The following is a 16,586-nucleotide window of genomic DNA, read 5'->3' as shown; positions in this document are numbered from 1 at the left end:
ACCTTCTGTTGTGGTCTCACTCTTGCTTCTCTCGCTTACTGGTAGGTGGGCCACTTAGGCATCTTCCTAGAACTGGAAAGGAATATGCTCTTAAGCCTTAGAAAGGCAAGAACAATAACTACCTGCTAGAAGCATGGCAAATGGTCCTTTTAAAACAGTGAGCTTATTCACATGCTCAAAGTTAGCTTAGACAGGTTATAACACTAACATGCACTACACAACATGGATCTGGAGAGGAAAGTTTAGGCTCTACTACAGGAGAAATTCCAAAGCTTGTGCGTATGTTGTCAGAGCTTGCAGGATATAACAGTATTGGAAACAAGATAATCTTTTTACTTTTTAACTGAGAATTCTTGATGTGAAATTATCAGAGTGCAGTAACCATAAAGTTCTAAGATCCCAGCATTTAGATACTTTGATAACTTTTGCTATAAAACTACATAAGGTAAATCAGTACATGAATCATGCTACCAAAAAAAGTGCTTTCAAGACAACACTGATACCTCTATATTCTACTAAAAATCTCTTACCTCTAGGTACTCACTCTCACTGTCCTTTCACAAGGAAGCTGAGCTAGGATAACAATGTATCTACTGTATAACATTGTAACAATATATCAGGAGCTTATTGAATATTGGTAACAAATAAGTAACAGCTTTCAAACACCTACTTGAGAGAAGGGAATTGGTAATTAACTGTAAGACATAAATAACAGCAAAATTCCAGTTTAGGAATTCAAAGTTTTTTTCTTGATCTTACCCAAAGAGCAAGAAAATTCAAAATTATAACACTCAAATTATAAAAGGAATTTATGTGCCTAATTCTTATTTCATTCAGCACATGCTAGGTATCTGCAACCTTGAATGAAACTCACCATATAAAACCATAAAAGAGAAATATAGCATAGGACTGAACACTCCTTTCCCAAGTTCCAAACTGACACATGAGGAACTAAATTCAACCTTTTTTAACACCTCCCTGCAAGAAGGCCATAGCCTCATCTTTGTCAACCACACTTAAATAATCTTTACCATATCCTGATTTACAGTTACTGTCCTTAGTACACTATGTACTCTATAAATGTGCAACATTTTTCACTTTCAAATACAGTCCAATACAGAAATATTCCCTCCTTCTCTCTCATTTCTCACCTCCCCTGCTTCCAAAACCTGATTCAGAAGCGGGCAAAAAAAAAAGCACACAACAAAAACAACAACCACCCATCCATCTTAGGTTCACAGAGGCTTACTTAGTAAAATAACATTTTTCAGATATACAAAAATTTGACTGGATTGTCCCAGGCAATCTGCACTAGCTGACCCTCTTTGAGAAGATGTAAAGAATCAGGACCATTTTAATGAAACATTACAGTCTGAAGCAAGATTTTCCTCAAGTCCAATGAAGTATTAAAAAGTACTGGAAGAATAGTTACAATTTTTCACCTGTTTTGAATTAGATGACTTAGATATCTTGAAACAAGCTGGGGCCACACCATATCATCCCATCCAAACAGCCTCATCATTGACAGAACAGGCTGTGGCTGAAGATCTGATAGGGCTTTGCTGGGTATATCCAAAGCTAAGAGAGTAAAACCTGTTTTTCAAGAGAGAAAAACATGGCACCATTTTAATAATTTCTCAGTATAAATGCCATTCCATACAAAGTACTGAAAATTGGTTACAACTACTAATGTGCAGTCTGGAAGTATCAGAAATCTCAATTAAAACTGGGCAACTGTTCTCAGAGTGATTGTTTGTACCCCTGTTAAAAATGTAGTCTCTATCCCAAGCAGTTTGTAAATCATCAAGACACATGGGTGGCAAAGGAGGAAAAATGGATCCTAACATATGCAATTTTAAATAGATTCACAAACCCACAGTTTATAAATCCTGAAGGCATAGTTTTACCACCTCTGCAATGTCTTAAAACCTGCTTTTTCATCTTCTTGACTTCCCTTTCTTACCTCCATCCACTATATCTTGCCCTGTACACTTAAGTATTACTGTGCTTTAGAGGGTTGAGTTTTATTTATTTGTTTAGTTGTTTTTACACACTTCTCACAGTGAAAAACTGTATCTGGAAATAATTCACTCAGTAAAAGCTGGTACCTCTCTATTTTTAGAAGACTTTCATGTATCAAAAGTTACCATATAAATAAAGCACTACAGAAAAAATTTACTCTAGAAAATGATCTCCATATAACTGCTGCAGATCTAGAAACCAGGGCAGTGCTTTGTGCAAAATTTTGTTAATGAAGCATAACCTTTTGCTGTTTCTTTTAAGTCTACTGTAGAATCTACATCCAACACTACAATATAAAAAATAAAATAAAAAATATAATGCATTCTTAATACTGCAAATGACAAGTGCATTAAAACTCAGAAATTAGATGTAATCTTAAATGCTGAATAGTTATTGGGTTCTAGGAAATGAGAAGCATCAAATGAGTCAGGAAAACTGACTTTGGAGGGCAATGAAAAAGGGGCTCATTAGTTCCAAAATTCTCCAATTCAAATAAATATAAACCTGCGTGCATTGAAAAACTGACTCTGAATTAGACAGAAAAGGCTAGTTTTCAGAAGCAATAATAAAATCATTTTAATTAACATTACAGGAACAGACTATCTTAAGCCGTGAAAGACTTCCCATTTCCTTATGTGCCTCAGAACAAACAATAAGGTCATACAGAGTCCCCACTCTGCTTTAGGGGAGGAAACCATTTGTGTCAGTCTTCTTCCAGATTATCACCTCATTTTTGCAGCATCAGCCATACCAGAGGTTGGGGAGAAATGGGAGGCAGAGCAGTGCTGTGAGGCCCAGGCTGTTTGCCTGGCAGGGGGAGCAGGAGAGCTGTGACAGCTGCTCTCTCTCTCCTCTGGGCTGCAACCTTAAGGCGAGAAGCTCAAACAGCGTGGGAAAGGTTTGCCTGTCTCTGTAGTGCTACCTAACACATCTCTATAAAGCAGGTCACAACTGCACTCCCCTCCTTCTCAGAGGAGTTTATAATAGCTTGCTGCTCTTGCTATTTCACTGTGCTAATATAAAATAAAAATCTATGTCACTGTAGGAAATGAATGAAAGTTTTGACATTAACAACCTCCTCCTTTGATTTGTATTGCTGTTTCTCACACATGTTTCAGCAGTGTGAGACCACTACTGTTGCACACTGCCTCTTTCATTAATGCTGCCTCCTAACTACCACAGAGCTGCTTCAAATGAAGGGTCTTTTTGCTTTTCTATTATCAACTCAGTACTCCTGAGCTTGTAACTTTATCTAATTCATATCATGATGGGAAAAAATATTTTATGTTTCACTCCTCTGAATTTTAGTTAACTGGATACAAGATTTCATTGTAACTACAGAATGCCATGTTAGCAACTGATGTGAAAGATCAAACTGGGATATCTTTCTATTCACTGCCAAGCTGACTCGTTGCATGTGGAGTTCACACACATATGGAATGCTGTACTTCAAGATTAAAAGCCCTCAGTGTAAAGCAAGACAAATAATTAGAATGAATTATGAAATAGTTTTACGACCATGAACATAAGGATTTGGAAAAAAGCAAGTCAAGTAAGCAGCCTTTCAAAACTGCTTTCAAATGAAAAATATTTTAAAAAAATTAGTTTGAATCTCAACCATTAAGAATAGTTCAACACAAATAAACTTCTACAAAAACAAGTAAATTCTGAATATAGTGAAAAACAGTATTCTTATTTATAACACTTGCATGTTGATTATAATCTGTGACCAGTAATGAAAAAAGAAGTTAGTTTTGTATAGCTTCAAACCCCTTTGGCATTCTCAGTGTGTTTGTACCCTATTAAGGTTATTCAACACTACAATATTTCTTTTTGTCAAAATATTTAGCACAGGTTCTACTTTTTCCCTTTATACATACTTAAGTTACTACATGGAAGGAGAAATATCCCCAAGTACAAACTCCTTGAAAGATTATGACCCTGAGAATAGCACCAAGCCCAGTAGGTTGCAGGCAGGGTCAGTGCTAACCTGCAGCTGTATCAGCAAGCTGTGGGGAAGGCGGCGTCTGTGACATTCTCTGGCTCTTCAAGTAGGGAAAGAAGTTTCTCCAGAGAGCACTGGCGACAGCAAGGTGGTGCTCTTTAGCCACTAATGGAAGCTGAGTGTCTGGGGCTGTGTTTCCCAGTTGAAGTCGCTGGTTTACACGTTCATGCACGCTCCTAGAGAGAAACAAAAACAATGTTTACGTTCAATAAGTGAAAAATTCACTTCTTTTTAAAACACATTTACAACTACTTTAAACCGTAGAGTCTGAGAACTGAAGGACCATTTTGAGCAATTAAAAGCTTTATGCAAAGACATTATGCATACCAGTTATTTGATGGATGAATGATGGCATATTAAGCACCATAAAGTTAATGTTAATTACTAATGTCAACCATTAATTATATGCTTTTTAATATGTCAGATCAAAATGAGAAATTGGCAGCTTTAAAATTAATATCTGCATTTTGCAACTGCTAGCATGACAAGGAAGTCTGCTTCCAATCCAAAGCCAGGTGCTTCTTTAAAATTTTTGCCACTAGGATTTTTAGGATAGAGTTGTGTACAGCAAATAATGGCAAATGATTTTGATCAATTGTACAGCTTCCTTCTGAAATCTACTTCTCACTTGTAAAATCTCACTAGGTACGAGTTTAGATAAAGGATTCATTTTATCCTGATGCACTGCAGACAATTAGGTTTGACAGCAATGCCCACAGCTTTGTTAGTACAGTAAAGACAAAAGTTACCACTCACATAACTCCCATCGCTTCCTCAGACAATGTGGCATGAATTCAATAACACACTCAATTTTCTTTGATTCTTCTAGTACCATTCCTGCTACTTAATCTAATTTGGAAGTTGTGACTTTCTAGAGGTTTAATAGAGATATGTCTGCAGGGAATCAATGTTCTCTGAGAAATGGGGGGGGGGAACATTAATAAATTTGTCTAGTAGAGCAGGATAGGAGGCATTACAGTACCAGGCTGATCAACTAAATAACATGCTTATTAAAAACAATCTGTAGGAACGCACTATCATTCCTGTTCCTATTTATCTTCTGGTCAACCCAATTGAGATTGTGCATTAAAGCACAGGCAGCATTATTACATTTGCTTTATTAAATTCTATAAACAGCACTGTAAAGTCAGAGTCAAGATATTTATAAGATAATGGCAAACCGCAAAGGCATCGGGAACTGCCTTAACACTAACATCTCTAGACTACAATGTGTTTTTCTTAACTGCCATTCTCACGATAGCAACTGTTTCACAAATATCTTCCCCTAGATCTTTATTTCATGTTTACCCTAATTTGAAATATACCAAAACAAAAATAGAAAAAACTCCAGCTCCTAGTTCCCTTCTGGGAACGGAGGAAAATTATGAAAGAATTACATAACTCACAGCACTCATTAGGACATCTGAAATGGAATAATTTTAAATAAAGAGTAGGTTGGCTGCAAGGCCTTCCCGTACTACGGTTGATATTAGAAGTGCATCTCATTATATCAAATTAGTATCCAAAAATTCTGCCCAACACATAATTTAAAACATAAAACATACTGGCTGTCAAAGGTAACGATACCTTATGCCTGCCTGCAGGCATTCATTAGTTTCAATAGGACAGACAGAGAGCATTGAGTACCAGCTACTTTTCGAATGGCTACATTTAACAGACAAGGAAAGGTATGCAGCATTAGGAGGAATCAAGGATTTCTTTGAGAGATGGCATGAGTCCAAACACAGGAACAGAAGCCAGGAATTCTAAACCCAACATTTATTCCCTCTGTGGCTTCACATAAATCATACAGCCTTTGTTAGCCTCAGTTTCCCAGCCATGATATTTGGATAGTGAGACAGCTTACCCTTTAAGGATGCTGTGAAAACAATCAATGCTTAGAAACTGAGGATTATATTCAGTATGTCAGTTGGTATTCCTATTTACAAGGCATATTCTCCAAGTCAACATGAACTGAAATAGAAGCGAGATTAGCATAAAAAGTCAAGCAACACTTCTTTGGGAGCATCCCCTTATGAAAAAAAAGACAAAGAAAAGGGTGTAGAAACAGTGAGGTCTAGAGGTCAAATGATGAAAAGGTAAAAGCAAGGCTAAAGACAGAAGTTAAAAAATTATTTTTGCCTAATATAAAAAGAAAAAGTTTAACAGTAAAAACAAAGGGCTTTTCTGTTCTGTTTTGTTAGGAAAGGAAGGAATGATGCCTCAATGCAGAGAGTAAAACTTCTGGGACCAAATTCTGCCCTACTTACACCCAGACTATGCTGCAAAATTGCACAAAGACCTTTTTCTCTCCTCTAAATTGCCTCTCCGAAGACGGGTGCCTTGCATCTCCTTTAGCCATCTATGCAAAGTAGAAGGGTGTACAGACTTCCAAAGTAAGGTAATATATCTCTGTGTCAGTGGAAGGGCAACACGTACAAATCAGTATTTATGTTTATTCATAGTAACCTACACAAATGCTGGCAATAAGGTAAATGCTTGGAATCGATGGGGCATCAATATATGCTGCAGCCAATGTAGCCAGCTACTTCTACCAACCAGCACATTTTTTAACTCTACAAAAATATGAATAAATGCAATTTTACTTTTTATTCAGGCTTCTACTTTTTTCTAACACTAGACAAGCATACTATCAAACATCACTCAATTTCTAAAACTTTATACATTTAATTTTCTATTCTGTTAAGAATTCTGGAATCACGAGTTGCCTTATTACATCGGTAATAACTTGGTGTGGTTTTCACTCCTTTTAAATAATGGATTTCCTATTTCTTAAAAAAAAAAGATGTGGTTTTTTTTTTTTTTTTTTTAATTTTGCCATCAGATCAAATAAACCCTGGGTTTATTAAAGAAGGGAATACTTGTGCTACCTGAATGAGGATTGTGCTGGATGTGTAGGGATAATAGTAGCATACAGGATGATTTTCTATATCCTACACCTATGGTAAGGAATTGCAGCCATTTATCTGGATGTAGATATTGTAATCATAAAATATGCCCTTGCAAGCCTGCATTACTAAAACAGAGCCAAACTTAAGGTCAAGCCAGAAGAGTAAAACACAAAACTCATCAGCCTGCCTATATAATGGAAACTTTCAAGTTACCACTAGTCTGTAATCTGCACTGGATGCATAATAGCATCCAGACTTAATGCAATGTCATTTAATTTGATCTACACGGGTTCAGAACTCCCCAACATGAGAGAAGACCTCTCTCCTACCAGCATTGCCAGGGGCTACCACCCTCAGGGTCACACAGGCTATGAATACAGATACTGGTTTCTTCACAGACACTATTCCCAGCTCAACTTGCAGTCCAAGGCTGGCCAGCCACAGCATCTACAAATCTCAGTTGCCCAATACCGCCAAGATTAAGCTCAAGAAAGTCTTTTTAAAGGACTTGAACGACCTTTTGATGTTGAAACAAATAAATAATTAAAAACCATCACCTGAAGGACCAAACTAGGGAGATTGGGAAGAGATATATGAGTATTTCTAAAATGGTAAATGGATTTGATGCATAGAATTTCAACTACAGTCATCAGTTATTTCCAGAAAAACTCAGGCAAAGTGAAAGGAAGGAAAGCACCATCACAATCAGATTCAAAGAGATGGAACAAGTGCTTTGTGCCCTTTGCAAATCAACAGAACTTGTACAATACTTAAATTTTGAGATTTCCCTTTCAAACATTCTCCCTGCTTTATATCATCAAGATTATCAATATAGTTCACGGAATCATAAAATTGTTTCAGTTGGCAGGGACGTTAAAGATGACCAACTTCCCACACCCCTCCATGGACAGGGACATCTCCCACTAGACCAGGTTGCTCAAAGCCCCATCCAACCTGGCCTTGAATACTTGTGGAGCATCCACAACTTTTCTGGGCAACCTTTTCCAGTGTCTCACCCCTTTCACAGTAAAGAATTTCTTCCTAATAGGTAACCTAAATTTCCCTTCTTTACAGTTTATATTCATTCCTCCTTGTCCTATCTCTACAGTTCCTGATGCAGAGTCCTTGTCTGGCTTCCCTGTAGGCCCCCTTCAGACACTGGAAGGTTGCCATGAGGTCTCCATACAACCTTCTCTTCTCCAGGCTAAACAGCCTCAACTTTTTCAGCCTTTGTAGGGGAGGTGCTCCAGTCCTATTGTCAACTTTGTGGCCTCCTCTGCCCTTGCCCCAACAAGTCCATATCTGTCCTCTGCTCAGGTCCTCAGATGATGCCATGATTGACATGGTCAGCCAGGGCTTGGAGAGGGCCTGGGGGTGGAGTAGGGCACTGCCTCACCTTTAGCAAAGCCTGGCCTGCCCCTCCCAGAAACAGACACTGGGATTCCAAGGTATTTCAAGACATGAAACACCCAAGTCTCTGACAAGCAGTACTCTCTCAACTTCTGGCAACTGAACAATATTTAGCATTGCAGAACTACTTACAAACTACTCATTCAATTTCACTTTCTTCAAATGCCATAAAACACCAATAACTTTTTAAATAACTTTACTGATTTCTTCCCGTCATGCCATCAGAATTGCTGTTTATGGTGACCAGAACTGCAAGCAAGGTTTCAGCAGAAGCCACACACATTTCCACTAATTAAATCTATCCAAGATTAAGCTGAAAAAGTTCCTTGTGTGCCCTCCACATGCCTTTGAAATTCCAGTATGAGTATTCAACCAGTTGAGTATTATGTAATTTAATTACATGCTAGAGAAAATTGCAACTCTAACACTTATTTCATTGATCCCTATGGATACCAACTCCCATGTTGACAAACTCACTGTTTAACTTCTACTCAGTAATTTGTTCATAGGCATTCATTTTTTTTTAGTCTGTGCTTCAAATATGCAGTTAACACTAAATACATGTAGCATTTCTGAATCACAATCACTTCCAATACCATAAAATATCATACAAAGTGTAAAGGAAGACACACTTTTAGAGTGAGTTAAATACTTTTATACTTTTAAACCATTAAAAAAGAAAAGCTAGTTTCAGTCTGAACTGTAGTACTGGCACTCACAAAGGCAAAAGCAAAATAGTTGCATGTAGGCTCAAGTCTGCTTTCAATGCAGTATCATAGCACTGTTCCAAGATACAAGTAACAAACTATATGATCCTACCACTTAAAAATGCATACCCATGCAAAAGCAGTAGGTTTGGAGTCACAAAAAAGGCACACTAATGGCATGGTGGTGCAGTTTAGAGAGTGGTGGCAAGTCACAGATGTGGGTTTCAGGCATCTCATGATAAAGGCTTATGGCTTTCTTTTCCTGGTGAACGATTGCGACCATCTAACCTAATGTGTGAAAAGGTGAACCTCCTTTCTCTTGGCCCCAGTTATGAATGCAGGTGTGCCAAGTGGCAGAGCTCGGCACTGAACTCCTGGTGATCAGCATGTTTAGTAAGGGCACTGACAGCATACTTACAAGAACTTTAAGAGCTAGAACATCTACTTTATGGCCTTGAAGTGCCTAAGCTGGATGCTAAAAAAGCTAAGGCCTATGAAAAGAGCCTTAATGTCTCTGGGCACACGTTTTGGTACCTAGTACACATTGGGTACTGAAAATGGAGTCACCTACACGCTGTCAGACACTTCCACATTCAGTCTGTTTCAGTGAGAATGCATGAAGGAAGGTGACTAAATTCTACCAAGTCTGATTCAAACATCCAATTCAAACAGTCTTTTAAATCTGTTTCTAAGCTCTCTGGGATACAATTTCTTTTTTATATCCCTTTATATAGCACCCAGAATATTGAGACTGGTATGATTGCAGTAGGAACTCTCAAAGTGCACAGAATTTTCACCCACTTTTGTGGAATTAAAAACTACATTTCAAAAAGCTAAGCAAGACGAGAAACTTAAGACCAAAAATAAACTTTCCCATTCATTAAATGAAACATTTGAAAAAAGATCCCACAGTTTATAATGTGTCAGCACTGTGTAAGCCATAACAATAGCACCACCACCACCACAGATCTGTACTGCTGTACAGCAGAGTGTATAAGCAGAACTGGAAAAATCGTGACACAGTATTATCAAACATCAGCACACCCCTATCAGTTCAGTATTTATTAGATGATGTTTTAGGGTTGTCCCTTCATTTTAATTAGCTTCAATAAACCACTTGTTTAAATGTTTACTCAAAAAAGGAAGTCCAAATAACATGCCTGGTTATGAATGTGTATGATGATTACTGACTTATGCAATGGAATAGGAAGGGATAAAAAGGGAAGAGGGACGTTTCTCAGAACTCTAACATATAGGATTTTAATCAAATACTTAAATTTACCCATGGGGCTTAAATTCTTGATAGTGGACTTGCACAACACCTTTAGTATCAGTGTTACAGCACGCCTTAATCAGGAACAACATGAAGCATACACAAAGTGATGTCTCTAGGATGCTGGATGAGATCCAAAGAGATACAAGGATGAAATGGTTAAAAAGCAGAGCACAGACAGATGTCAGACTCCTGAATAATATTTCCCAAACTGCTCAGTTAGTCAGATCACCCTCTTTTAACCAGAAATTTCCTTAGGTGTCTGCACCTAATCTACACAAAAGCCTTGTGCTGAGCATCTGATTCACAATCTCTGTCTACTGGGGCCCAGAAATTTGACCATGGCTAATCCATATACACACACAAAAAAAGCAGGTTGCATAAGGTACAGCCATAGCTACTTGCATTTTCAAACACATAACACACTTTTCTTTATGTAACAACCAATGAATCACAGCATCAGGGTGGAGGGCAGCTGGGTCTAGTTTTGATACTATTTTGGGCTCTGCTCTTGATTGTGTGTTCTATATTAAGTAAGTTACTGGATAAAAATGTGAAATTCCAGAACAAGGAATGGAGTCCATGACCTTCTTCTCTCCCAATATTACGTACTAACTACTAGAGAGCAGATATTTAATCATTCCAGCTGCTGCCTGTGATTTAAATGACAAACAAACAACAAAACAAAACCCCAAGACACTTAAGCGCACTTTAGCAGTTGGGCCCTACAAGTGGTTCCAAACACACAGATTTCTGTTTTCATGACACTAAATCAGATGTCTCTAGGCCCCCAGCAGACACATGCTGGATTCAATCCTTTACATTTTCTGTGGGTTAACAGGAGATAAAATCCCAGAGAGGAGGAAAGAGTGGTTGTACAAGACACATATGCTGTATGTGTCAGATGAGCTGCTGGTGAGGTGGACCTGTTTCTGTAGGTCATCAGACACCTACACCATTGGAGAGCGGGGCTCTTCCAAGTGCTGGTAACCTTTAAGTTCACCTGAACAGAGCTGTCAGGCAGAGAGATAGCCAGGAATAAAAGGTCAAAAGAAGCCAATATCACCACAACACTGTAGAAAGGAACTGGTACACAGGAAGTTGCACCTGAACATGAGGAAGAACTTCCTTATTGTATGGGTGATTGAGCACTGGATCAGGTTGCCCAGAGAGGTTGTGGAGACCCCCTCACTGGGGATATTTAAGAACTGCCTCCACACAATCCTGTGCCATAGGCTCTACAATGATCCTGCTTGAGCAGGGAGGTTGGACCAGATGACTCCACTGTGGTCCTTTCCAACCTGATCCATCCTATGATTTAAATTACTACAGCTTCTCTATAAAACCTTAGCTAACCATTGCTAAAAGATACTCTACCTTCCTCCACCCAAAACTCCTACTCAGACTGTATTTGTTTGATTTTTTGCCACATGCACATTAGGAATACATCACCCTCAAACATCTTAAAACACATTTTGCATTGCATTGCCTTAACTGAAAAAATGCCTTTTAACAAAATAAAAAAGGCTATAGATCTTTCAATTTACCACACATAAATCGTTGTCTGGGTAGGAGCAGATCACATAGTCTTTCCTACTGAAGATACAGCAGGTTTAAATAGAGCCATTCCAGTTCTTTCATTGGTGGTATAAATCTTCAAATCTCAGTGGAAGAGCCTAGTATATTCCTATTGTTAGTGAATCATTGACAGAACAGACTCAACAGTTAAGAAGATTCTAATGCGACAATTTATATAAGCAGAGTAATTAAAGTATATTAGAAATCCAGATAATCTCTCCCAATCAAGCCAATGAAGGGCAGCCCATGGGCATTCAAATTACACATTGCAATTTAGCTCAGGGTCACCTTCCCAAATTAAATAATACCAACAGAAAACGCCTTAAACAAAATGATCCTTACTCATAACTAAACCTATTCAGGAAATTACATAAAGCTCTTTGAAGATATACACATTTTAAGAAGTTAACCACTTTAAACCACTACTTTTTTCCTTCTACTGATTTGAAGACTAGGATCAAATTTAATTTCTACAACATTACTTGAAATATTCACTAAAATATAGGGAAGAGAGGAGAAAATGTTTCAGATCCCTTCAAATGTTATAGTGAAGCATGGCAGTAATATTTTCTCACATTACCTGAGACAGTGTTAAAACAGATGATGCAAGATGTAGTAATTAAAGAATTATACTACCAACAGAGAGGGAATCTAGTGCTTATGATTTTTTAAATATTCTCGTAAGCAATTTTTAATTGTTTTTGTTTAATTTTTTTGCATCTTCTGCAAATCAGTCAATGGACTACACAATTAAAAGCAATTGATTACATTTTGACATAAAATGAAAAGTAAATCAAAGCCAGTATGTATCATTTTCCAACTTTAAGGTTATAGTAAATACAACACAAGGCAAACAAAAAACTCCCCCACAAAACATAAGCATTGCAATTGATCCCATAATACACAAAAATGGCAAATAACCACTATTCAAATTTTAAATCCAAATTCCTAAATTTTTTAATACACAGATTAACTGCTACTTCTTTACAGATATACAATTCAAGAAATGGGGCTCTTTGTCTGAAACTAATACAGAGGAATTTGCTAGATTTATGTTCTTCACTGAATTATTTAGATTTGAATGCAACAGAGCAAGCATTACGTACCACAGAAAAAAATTGAACTGTAAGTCTCAGGCTTTTAAGACAGCTATTTTTTCTACAGCAATATGGAAACAATAATGTGCAATGATATATAACTAGCAAAGTTCTCACTGATTAAATTATCTTGCCAATAAAGGCATCACTAAAACCAGCAAAAGCAGCCATGAACTCATCCTCTTCAAAGTTTTCAAACCAAGCATTCAGAGTAAGGGATGTTTGTCAAGCTGCAACATTTCTGAACACAGTATCCTTTGAAACTTTAAATATTCTTTGGAAAATCACCTTCTGGACTTTTAGAAGGAAACCTCATATTGGTGCGACAAAACCTCAAAATCTAGGTGTAATTCACATATACTCCTTTACTTTTTTTCTACTGGATGGCAGAAGTTGCACAAAGGCCAAAGTTATACTATAGCCTGAATATTTCTGCTCTTCACTGAAGAGCAGTGAAAGTTCCCAAGATACCACTTATAGACTTAGCAGGGACAAGAGAATAAAAAAGACAGTATTTTAAAACTCAAGAAATTGCAGGAAGAAATATGGATCTTTCAAAGAGGAAAATGCACACAGCAAATTCTGTAGAATTTAGCTGAGAAAGAAAAAAAAAAAAAAAAAAGAAGTTTCAAGCAGAGCCAATTCTCTCCACTATATTATACTACTTCTTTTACCCCATTCTTCCTGCAGTGACCTTTACCCCATGTACTTAGAACAGGAGAGAGACTTGGATCCTCAGTGAGACTTGCAATGATGCAAGCCAAAGAGACGTTACAATCATGAGCTCCAAATGAATACTCCATATAAACACTTACAAGAACTGTCCACTGATTGCTTGATGAAAGTCTTCCATAAATGGAGAAGTGGGTCAGCAGTCTACCTGAAGCAACTCCTACTAAATTACAAGAAACAGCAAGGATTTGGAAAAGAACTAACATATAATACAATAATGAACAAAGCAAAGGAAATCAAACTTGGAATTCTTTTCTACTGAATGGATTCTCTTTGACTTTAAAGACTTGCAGTACAAGTATCACCAAAATTCTGATTTTATAACGTGCAATATTGAAGATGGGGCAATAAGTTCCAATGATTTTTCTATATATTTAACATCTGATTTAAGAGGAAAGCTGTTCATTATTAGGTCTGCATTAATGACAGAAAATGTCAACAAATCTTACGTTGCTCCTTCAATCCACTGATTCATAGATAATTTGTGGATGGGGAACACTAGAAAAGTTTTTCTTAATAACTCCAAAATGTTCTTGCATTTTTCCTTTAGAACACGTATTTTCCAAAAGCATTCACTATTTTGTAACAATTAAACAGTGTAAGAGCCTCTTAGTTAATCACTAACTCGTTCATCAATAAATTGTTTTACCCATTTTTGAATGGCTAGGCTTGCTGATAATTCCCTCTATATGTTCAAGTGAAGAAATGTCCAAGGCAACAGCTGCACGACCACAGTACTAAATAAATTTTTAAAAATTAGAAAAATTACCTGCCCATAGAGGGGCTCATCTCCTGATATCAAAGATTCTAATCTTCACTGGGATTGAAAGGGTTAACGCTGTGAATAAAATATTTTCAACTCCAAGTGAATCATGTGAAGATTATCAATATAGCAGCAATGTACAGAGGTGCTCCAGCAAGGTTACAGAGTTTAATATAATCCTCTCTATAGCTAAGCACAGTAATAGAGAACCCTGTGTTCACTCTGACAGCATGTTGTGTGCGCTCAGTAATACTTTTAAAATACATGGGGAGAACAAGAAATCCCCAACATCCTTACCATTCTCAAAGACAAAGTAAAGATACTAACAAGAACAGACACACAACCCTAAAACACAAAGGTACGGAAAAGCCAAATATTCAAAGCTGCAGAATATTACTTAGCATTTTCTCCTTAACCCTTCTCAGTGGGTTTAACTGCATCACTGAAAAGACAAGTTGTTATGACTAATTTAAATGCAAGCAACAGAGCTGGAGCTTGCCTTGTCTAGGTCTGCTGTGGGGGAATATTACATATGCCACAGCCACCCTAGAAAATTTCTGTTAGAGAGCTCTTTTCTTTTGCTAATCACATTTAGAAAAGATAAGGTTGCAAGAGCAGCAAAGACAATACAACCTGTATTAATTCAGTGCAACTAGTTCGCATTTCAGTTTGTGGAATACTGTTGGGAAAAACAGACACCTGATTTGAGCGCAACTGCAATTTTCCTTCATTATCTTCACTGGTGTTCAGCCATGCCAGCTTCTCCCCTGTACTATGCAGGCATATGCTAAGATCTCAGTTTCCTTTGTGCCCGTAATGCCAAATACAAACTGGAAGGCACAAACACACAAAGTGATCCTTTGCTCTCCCAAAATCTAAGTACTAGGAGAAAGTGTCCAGGTACTTATTTTAGCATAAAGGGCTCAGCCATTCACAGATCTCAGCCAAGTAGTTTCTCCTAGATTCTGCACTATTCAAACCACTGGGAGTCATCTTGTTGCTATGAACAGGTGCTTGCTCAGTTCTTTTGAAGAAACAACAGAAAAAGTATGGAGATAAAAAGACACTTCGTTTCCCTAAGCAGACTTTCAGTTTAGGTCAGACACAGAATTTTTTTAATCCACTGAAAGAACAAAGAGAAAAATAAAGAAAAAAGTTTAACAAGCTGCATTGAAATTTGCACTATTCTAGTCTGTTTTTTAGTTCACATACATGCAAAAATCCCCACCTAAACCAAATTTAATATTTGTAAAGTCATTGCCATATGACAGAGCTTAAAACAGCTGCATTTCAATTTTTAAAAGCCTTATTTTGAATAGAAACCCTTTTCCAACATAACAATTAGTTTTGTCAATTTAAGACAAAATTTCCCAATAAATTCCCTGTCACTAGACTTTAAAAGGAAAACACAAAACATACTCATTCACCACTGACGGGAATGAGGAGGCTTACAGAAATCATTGGAACTTCTGTGATCTGCCCTGACCATGAGACACTTCAGCCTTCGGTTTTGAAGACTTTGTGAATTTGTGTGTTTAAAAAAATACTAGTAATCTTTTATCTAAAGTATTTCTTCAAGAACTGAGAAACTTATTACACTACAGTAACTTTAAACTAAAGTTTTGGGGTTTTTTTTGTTTGTTTGGGTTTTGTTTTGTTTTCTTTTTTTAACAGGAGATTTTGTTTCCAAACTGTTCTATATTTGAAAGAATAGGGAGTCCAGATCACTTCGGGTTACATTTATTCAAGTTCAGATTTTATTAGGAACATAAATGCTAATATCTGCCACATAGGGAACAGAAAGTATTAACTGTTAGGTATTTGTATGAAAACACCACATCTCTGCTGGTATCATGATTCTTCCTTCTTGCCATCAGAGCAGAACGGTTATAACCAAAGATTTGAGGATCATAGCTAGTAAGTTTAGCGCCATTTCTCCCTGTTAAAGAGTGTCTTCCTTCAAAATAGTCAAAAGAAAGATCCATTCAACCCCAACAAGACCTTCTGAGCGAATTTCTTGCTTGCAAATCCGACTGCCCAGGACCACGTCCAGATGGCTTTTGAATAGTTCCAAATAGTGAGACTCT

At 37.2% G+C, this 16,586-nt stretch overlaps 1 protein-coding gene across 1 annotated transcript in view; it reads right to left on the bottom strand.

The window, feature by feature from the left end:
* The window catches only part of MMS22L (MMS22 like, DNA repair protein), an 88,973-nt gene that overhangs the window by 20,897 nt on the left and 51,490 nt on the right, over positions 1–16,586 (bottom strand). Inside the window, exons 15-16 of the mRNA XM_083858456.1 lie at positions 4,013–4,203; positions 1,443–1,593 (exon numbers count right to left, since the gene is read on the bottom strand). Of these exons, the coding sequence (XP_083714582.1) occupies positions 1,443–1,593; positions 4,013–4,203 (342 nt within the window). The remainder of the gene's footprint in view (positions 1–1,442; positions 1,594–4,012; positions 4,204–16,586) is intronic.

This window comes from Zosterops lateralis, assembly GCF_965231275.1.
Source record: "Zosterops lateralis genome assembly, chromosome: 3".
NCBI classification, from domain to species: Eukaryota; Metazoa; Chordata; class Aves; order Passeriformes; family Zosteropidae; genus Zosterops; species Zosterops lateralis.
Note: the sequence above shows the minus strand (reverse complement) of the source record. Positions and strands in the feature narration are given on the sequence as shown.